At 44.2% G+C, this 8,228-nt stretch overlaps 1 protein-coding gene across 3 annotated transcripts; it reads right to left on the reverse strand.

Moving 5' to 3' along the window:
- Positions 1-2,107: 2,107 nt before the first annotated feature.
- LOC110532120 (protein RCC2 homolog) lies at positions 2,108-7,608 on the reverse strand. Of its 3 annotated transcripts, XR_016483281.1 has the most exons (12): positions 7,155-7,593; positions 6,454-6,674; positions 6,144-6,237; positions 5,753-5,896; positions 5,405-5,625; positions 5,173-5,287; positions 4,839-5,005; positions 4,376-4,556; positions 3,383-3,561; positions 3,159-3,236; positions 2,833-3,034; positions 2,108-2,446 (listed from the first exon to the last, which is right to left on the reverse strand). XR_016483281.1 is itself a non-coding variant. In XM_021615738.3 (11 exons), exons 2-11 carry the CDS (start codon positions 6,658-6,660, stop codon positions 2,930-2,932), a joined length of 1,491 nt encoding a protein of 496 aa, XP_021471413.1. In that variant the 5' UTR covers positions 6,661-6,674; positions 7,155-7,608; the 3' UTR covers positions 2,108-2,929. The 3 variants fall into 3 exon arrangements, 2 of the variants coding, with proteins under 2 accessions (XP_021471413.1, XP_090040465.1); XM_021615738.3 differs by having other exon boundaries at positions 2,108-3,034; positions 7,155-7,608; XM_090184339.1 differs by lacking the exon at positions 7,155-7,593 and adding an exon at positions 6,833-6,996 and having other exon boundaries at positions 2,108-3,034.
- Between the last annotated feature and the right edge of the window lie 620 nt (positions 7,609-8,228).

Raw genomic sequence — 8,228 nt, forward strand, 5'->3', positions numbered from 1 at the left:
CTAAAAGAGGTTTATGCATACTGTTGGCCCCAACATTCTGTCTGACCTCTGGCTCTGTTCCAGCCTACTTTAAAACTGCTCTGGTCCAACCTCATTAAACATCCCAATCTAGATCCCGCCTCACAGAATAATTATAGACCTATCTCTAGGCTTCCAAAGCAAAAACAGGTTAAGAAAGTTTAGCAAATGTATATATTTTTTTAGAAATACCTGATATTTACATAAATATTCACTATTTGCTATGAGACTCAAAATTGAACTCAGGTGCATCCTGTTTCCATTGATCGTCGTTGAGATTATTCAACAACTTGGTCCACCTGTGGTAAATTCAATTGATTGGACATGATTTGGAAAGGCACACACATGTTTAAGGTCGACCATGCACGTCAGAGCAAAAACCAAGCCATGAGGTCGAAGGAATTGTCCGTAGAGCTCAGACAGGATTGTGTCGAGGCACAGATCTGGAGAAAGGTACCAAAAAAAGTCTGCAGCATTGAAGGTCCCCAAGAACTCTGTGGCCTCCATTCTTAAATGGAAGAAGTTTGGAACCACCAAGACTCTTCCTAGAGCTGATGGCCCAGCCAAACTGAGCAATCGGGAAAATGCCTTGGTCAGGTAGGTGACCAAGAACCCAATGGCCACTCTGACAGAGCTCCAGAGTTGCTCTGTGGAGATGGGAGAACCTTCCAGAAGGACAACCATCTCTGAAGCACTCTACCAATCAGGCCTTTATGGTAGAGCGGCCAGACTGAAGCCACTCCTCAGTAAAAGGCACATGACAGCCCACTCGGGAGTTTGCCAAAAGGCACCTAAAGGACTCTCAGACCATGAGAAACAAGATTCTCTGGTCTGATGGAACCAAGATTGAACTCTTTGGCCTGAATGCCAAGCGTCACGTTTAGAGGAAACCTGGCACCATCCCTACAGTGAAGAATGGTGGTGGCAGACTAGTCAGATCAAGGGAAAGATGAACGTAGAAAAGTAGAGATCCTTGATGAAAACCTGCTCTAAAGCGATCAGGACCTCCGACTGGGGTGAACGTTTCCTTCAAACAGAAGAACGACCCTAAGCACACAGCCAAGACAACGCAGGAGTGGCTTTGGGACAAGTCTCTAAATGTTCTTGAGTGGCCCAGCCAGAGCCTGGACTTGAACCCGATCGAACATCTCTGGATACCTGAAAATAGTTGTGCAGCGATGCTCCCCATCCAACCTGAAAGAGCATGAGGATCTGCAGAGAAGAATGGGAGAAACTCCCCAAATACAGGTGTGCCAAGCTTGTGGCGTCATTCCCAAAAAGACTCGAGGCTGTAATTGCTGCCAAAGGTGCTTCAACAAAGTACTCGGTAAAGGATCTGAATACTTGTGATTTTTTTTTTAAATAATAAAATGTGCAATAATGTCAACCTGCATTTGCCTTGTCATTATGTGATGGTGTAGATTGCAGGGGGGGGGGGAACAATTTGAATTAATTTGAATACAAATTTACCAAAATGTGGAAAAAGGGGTCTGAATACTTTCCGAATGCACTGTACAACAATGCTCTTTTTTTTGCTCACACCTAGATTACTGTAATTGAGAGCTCTACAGACAAATTAAATAAAAATCTGCATTTTCCTACCAGTGGTGTTTCCACTAGTAAATGGGGAAACCAAGGCTTTCTGAAGGCATCGGCGCTTTCACCAAATTGTGCCAGAAAAACAGACTACTCAGAGCTTCATTTTCTGTACACAATTCAAATTAGGGCAGCATAAATAGTAGCATTTGATTCAGATTTTTCCCCTCCACTGTTTTCATCAAAACTCCATGGCAATACATTTGGAATACCAGGTTAGCGTCATACATCATGCCCCCCCCCCCCCCCTTCAAATATAACAATTTATGGGATTATTTAGGATGCTCAACACAGAAGTTTATGAAAAATAATTTTAACAGTGCAGAAAGTGTAGTTTCACACTAAAAGAGGCACACAACTCAAGTCCTCCCAAAATCACATTCATGCTGGTTTTCATTCCCAAGACTGCAGTGTCCACAGCTGGTTTCCCAGGCTAAAAAAAGGAGTCACTAAGAAAAAAAACATCAGGAATGACAACAAGCAGACACTGGCCTTTGAGGGACAGTTGCGCATCCTCAACGCCAACATTTAATCATACAAGTGAAGAGAAACCAAGGAATGAAACACAAGTCAATGGCTGGAGAGCATCAACTTGGTGGCACATGTCTCAGATCCCCATTGTGTTTTGACAATGCATACAGATCGACCTGACAAAGAGTAATACTGCCACGGACTTCATGAACAAATTAAACTAAATTCAGCAATTGGTCTTTGGGAACAAACACATTTACTCCAAACCCCCAAACAACAATTTCAAAAGGCATGAAGTGTTGGTCTTGAAGTGATCCCTCACTTGGAAATGAATCTGCCCAATGAAGGACTGATGTAGCACCTGTTATGGTGAGGGAGAGGACATTGATCAGTTCAACAGAAGGATAATAACAACTGCTCTTGTTCTTCAACTGCTCCTGCTCTTCATGAAAATATAGTGAACGCTTCAGTGGAGTTGCATGGATTTTGGGGTAGGAGTAGAACCCAGAGAGGAATAATGTGCTTGGGAGAGTTGAGTGGTAGAGTTCCTCTATCCAGCTGTAGAAATCTGACAGGCGTTGTGAGCAGGATGTATTCTGTCCAGAGTAGATTTCTTTCAGTCTTAGTTGTGGCACATTTTTGTTCATTTAACCTCTGAATCTATGGCCTAGACCCGACTTGTTTTTCAAAGTGTATGCATACATATTCATGAGAGCCCACCCTCCCCAGCCATCCATCATGACTTACAAAGGTGACCTAAAGGGCGGGTGCATTCTGGAGAGAATCAGTTGTCTCTGGAGTAAAAAAAAAAAAAAAAAAAGTGAGGCAGCTGGATGGTGCCCTATCAGAGCGTGCGTGGGTTGTACTCTGGCAGCTTCTTGAGCTTGTCTTGTTCCTGTGGAGTATCCTGTCTGGCGATGACCAGGCAGTGTGCGTATCCCATCACCACCTGCAACCACAAACAACAGAAAGTTTCAGAGTGAACATGTACCTAAATGCAGTTCCCATCTTCAGAATACATGAGTGGGAATTCAAATTCATCACTGTTTTCATTCTCTGTTGCTGCTCCACACCTGTTCAGTGTAAACTCCATCCAGGGTCTTCACCTCCTGAGCAGTAGTGGAGGACTTGGCCTTGTTGTCTCCGTATCCCTGTAACAAAACCCATGTCATAAGAGGTGAAGCCGGAACAGGTGTGCCAATTCAGCAGTCTCTTGAGCACACAAGTACATTTCTATAATGCTACAGCACTTTGGGTGCGAGAAGTCTGCTTTATAAATACACCAATTAAAACTTACCAGTTCTCCAAAGGTGGGGGAGGGTCCCCAGCTGATGGTGCTGTCGTCTGCAGCAATAACTATACTGCTTTTCCCGCACGCCAGACTGCGGACCTTCCAGCCACACAGGTCCTGCACAGCCTTGGGGTACATGGTAGACTCCCGCGAGGTATTGGTGACCCCCCAGAAAAACAGCCCTCCTGCACACAAAATGTTAATATTGTGGCTTCCTTATCAAAAAACACCAGCAAAATTTGTCCAACTCTTTGGCGTAATGGCTACACTGTTTAGACTGACAGATGTAAGGTTCAAAATCAGTTGGCACACCCCTTGAAAATCACAATATACACTCAGTGTACAAAACATTAAGAACACCTTCCTAATATTGACCTGCACCACCTTTTGCCCTCAGAACAGCCTCAGTTCGTTGGGGCATGGACTCTAAAAGGTATTGAAAGCGTTCCACAGGGCTGCTGGCCCATGTTGACTCCAATGCTTCCCACAGTTGTGTCAAGTTGGCTAGATGTCCTTTGGGTAGTGGACCATTCTTGACACACACGAGAAACAGTTGAGCGTGAAAAACCCAGCAGCATTGCAGTTCTTGACACACTCAAACCGGTGCGCCTGGCACCTACTACCATACCCGTACCATAAGCACTTTTTTTCCTTGCCCATTCACCCTCTGAATGGCACACAAACACAATCCGCATCTCTATTTTCTCAAGGCTTAAAAATCCTTCTTTAACCAGATCTCCCCATCATCTACACTGGTTAAAGTGGATTTAATAGGTGACATCAATAAGAGATAGCATCTTTCACCTGGTCAGTCTGTCTTGGAAAGAGACATGTTTTGTACAGAGTGTATATCAGGTAGAGCAACAGACGTGGGGAAGTAACAGTAGTATTCTTGGTTTAAAGTGGTATCAATTGATAATAGGGGTAATAAATAAAATAATTCTAAAAAGATTTACTCATCAGTGCGACATTCAAGGGGTTAAGCATTGTGTCCCATACCCATCTCATTTATAGCGAAGGAGCACTGATAGCCAGTGTAGATTTGGGATGCCCCGCGCCCGGGGAAGTCGAAGAGCTTCACCAATCTGGGAACCATCTCGTCCTTCTGCTCCGTGTGACCCAGCCGTCCATAACCACCAAAGCCCCAGGAAAACACCCGCTTCTGGGAGTCCAATATCAGCTGGAAACACACACACCTCGCGCTAACATCACTAATATACACAAACACTATTGCGAGACGTAAAGCTCTATACCATTGCTTGATTTCTATTTCTAAAATGCACATTTCTGGCTCAAGGGGTATTTGTGACAATAGGGATCAGAGCCTGTATTTATAAAGTGTCTCAGAGTAGGAGTGCTGATCTAGAATCAGGTCCACATGTCATTTTATTCATTATGATCTAAAAAGGCCAAACTGATCGTTCTCCAAGACTGAATACGCATCCTGGTCTTCCCTCCTCACCGTGTGATTGCCTCCGCAGGCGACGTCTCGGACCACCACGTTAGGTACAGGCGTCACCTGGCCGTCCTTACTCTTCTCGATGAAGATGGCCACGCGGCGTGCAATGGTCTCACAGTCAAACTCGATGCGCTGGGCGCGGGCAATGAACTTGCCGTCAGAGTTGTGTCCTGTAACCCAAAACAAAATAATTGCAAAATTGCAAAATAAGTGCAATGCCAGTGTTTGATCTAGAAAGATTTTTGAAGGGGTCATTGTGAATCTTTAAAATGTGTCATTAGAAAAACATTTTTACAGTTTAAATCTGTCCAGTCCTGCTCGTTAGTTGCATACATACCTAGCTGGCCATACTCTGGGCACCCGAACGAGTAGAGGTTTCCTTTGCAGTCCACCACCATGCTGAACTCTGCCCCACACGCCACCTTGACCAAGGGCTGCCCATTGTACTGGATCTGAGAGGGGAAAGGAGAAGCTTTGATAAGCACAAGCTCAGCATGTGGCCATATTAAACCTATAATAAATCAGCCACAATAATTAGGCTGATGAATAATGAGGTTGATGTTGCTTACCAGGGCTGGACTGAGGACTGCATCTGTTTGGTTGCCCTGGCCCAGCTGGCCCAGTTTGTTCTCTCCAAACGAGTAGGCGGTGCCACCCTCTGTCAATGCCAGGGTGTGGTTGCGTCCACAGGCTGCAGCCACCACCACTTCGTCTGCGAGGGCCTCAATCAGCTTTGGGGCCTCCAGGCGCTTGGTGTCCCCGTGACCCAGCTGACCCTTTTCATTTCGACCTGATAGAGGGAGAAAGAAGTCAATATTGATCCTTTCTCCTGGACTCAAACAAGCTAGAATGATTACATCTATGACACATATACATACAAGTACAAACTATGAGATATTACAGTATAGCATTCTTACCCCAGCTCCAGAGCTTGCCCTCAGTAGTGATTAGGAGGCTGTGGGCAGCACAGGGCCCAGACACCACACTGCTGACCTGCACGTCACTCATGCTGCCGTAGCGGTGAGGACCCCACAAGTTCTGGCCTAGGTTCCTGAAGGCCGCTGCGAGACCCCACACACCACAATTTTAACGTGAAGTCTGCTGCGATTGTAAATGCACTTTAAAGTTTGATTTGATAAGAAACAGGAACAGTTCAATACTGCAGTCAATTTTTAGGATTGCTTCAAGATTGTCAGTAGAAAGACAGGAAAAACTACTTTCAAAGTTGGTAGCACGAGTGCTATTGAGGGACAACCAAGTGGAGTATTGCATACAGCAATGTACAGGACTGGGCAGGGTTATTTATACCTTGTGCTTTTGGCACCTCTTTCCTTCCGATGAGATCCCAGTTGGTGGCGCCGAAAATGAGTAGTTGACCTTTGACTTTAGGTAAGTCAAGTTTCTATAGAAATGACAATACAGGGATCAGCTTTATCTTAACGTTTCTCCTGATGTTTTGTTCTAGCACTGCATAAGCACCCTTGATTTACAAGTGACTAATAACATATTGTTACATTTTCCATTCACATTAACCACAATTCTATAGTCACATCACAAACCCCCTCCCTTGATTACCTTAACAATGTTCGACAACCTAATGCAGGTCAGGAGGACTTACTATTTTTTCCTTGATATCGTCTGCGACAGTGACTGGTTGAAGGCCTGACTTTGTAGCAGGCTTGCCAGGTTTCTTTGTGTTCTCCTGCTCTTCATAATCGTCAAACTCATCATCACTGCTGAACTCCCGTTCCTTCTTTTTGCCTCCTGCCCTCTTCCTCTTGATCCCACCATTCCCTGAGACTTCTGTTACCTTCTTGCGTGGCATGTTTGTCAAAATATCTGTATTAAAGTGGGGGTGAAAACAAAGACATGCATTTAGATATCAATACAACCGAAACCAAACTATTATTGCTGAATTGCTGTCAACGCAATGCTCTTGAGAGGAATTACATGTGAACAGTCAAAGGAAAACTATGCGTAAATGGCTTGTCATTTACACGTTAAATTCAAGTCCAAGTACACACAAGTTAGAAAGCCACCTATCTTAGGCACGATTAACATAGCAACTCGCGCTAGTAATGAATTCTAGCACTCAGTTGTCCGCATTTCTTTGTCTTTGTGCTAACATAATCTGAGGCTACTACCTACTGAGCAACAGACAACTATTAAACTACGGGAAAATACGAAAATAGCCACACAGTGCACGGTTTCACTGGATAAAAAAATGAATTAGTTAGCTAGCTAATTTAGCTAGCCAGCTAACGTCACTAACTAAGGCCAGCTAGTGTGAGCTATCGATATCTCAACAAAGACACAAACCTTGGGTAACGTTAACTAACGTTAGCTAGCTAATACACCGATGAAAAACTTTCGCTTTCTCCAACTAAAAGTTGCTAAACCTCTCGAGTTCCGATTATTTGACTTCTAATTCGGTGACTAATTAACGTCTGCAGAAGGATTTCCTGATTCTCTAGTGTCTGTCCGTCTTCCTCGTTTTTTTTGATGGATTTTTTTGAACAAAAGAATCTGCAGTCTCCGGCTCGATGAAACCACGTGAGTACTGCCTACATTTATAATTAACTACAGTTGGATAATGCAAAAAGCCATAACTCTCCCTTATGTATACGTTACAGCTTGTGATAAAAGTTGTAACATATACACTGAGCGAAAATATAAACGCAACATGTAAAGTGTTGGTTTCATGAGCTGAAATAAAATACCCCAGACATGGCACAAACTTGTTTACATCCCTGTTAGTGAACATTTCTCTTTTGCCAAAATAATACATCCACCTGACAGGCGTGGCATATCAAGAAGCTGGTTAAACAGCATGATCATTACATAGGTGCACCTTGTACTGGGGACAATAATAGGCCACTCTAAAATGTGCCGTTTTGTCACACAATACAATGCCACAGATGTCTCAAGTTTTGTGTGAGCATGCAAAATCATGCTGACTGCAAGAATGTCCACCAGAGCTGTTTCCAGAAAATGTAATGTTTATTTCTCTACCATAAGCCGCCTCCAAAATCACAACCACAGACCATGTGTATGGCGTCGTGTGGGCGAGCAATTTGCTGGTGTCAACGTTGTGAACAGAGTGCCCCATGGTGGTGGTGGGGTTATGGTATGGGCAGGCGTAAACTACGGACAACGAACACAATTGCATTTTATTGATGGCAATTTGAATGCACAGAGGTATCGTGACGAGATCCTGAGGCCCATTGTCGTGCCATTCATCCGCCGCCATCACCTCATGTTTCAGCATAATGCATGGCCCCATTTCGCAAGGATCTGTACACAATTACTGGAAACTGAAAATGTCCCAATTCTTCCACGGCCTGCATACTCACCAGACATCACCACCCATTGAGCAAGTTTGGGATGCTCTGG

This window comes from Oncorhynchus mykiss, chromosome 9, assembly GCF_057628025.1.
Source record: "Oncorhynchus mykiss isolate SJ-2025 chromosome 9, ASM5762802v1, whole genome shotgun sequence".
Lineage (NCBI taxonomy): Eukaryota > Metazoa > Chordata > Actinopteri > Salmoniformes > Salmonidae > Oncorhynchus > Oncorhynchus mykiss.

Coding starts and splice junctions, on each gene's coding strand:
- LOC110532120 (XM_090184339.1), bottom strand. CDS start 6,896: ATGTTAATCGTGCCTAAGATAGGTGGCTTTCTAACTTGTGTGTACTTG. Junction 4,557..4,838: donor CCTGCGGAGGCAATCACACG/GTGAGGAGGGAA, acceptor GTGTGTTTCCAG/CTGATATTGGACTCCCAGAA. Junction 3,562..4,375: donor CTTCGCTATAAATGAGATGG/GTATGGGACACA, acceptor TTTTGTGTGCAG/GAGGGCTGTTTTTCTGGGGG.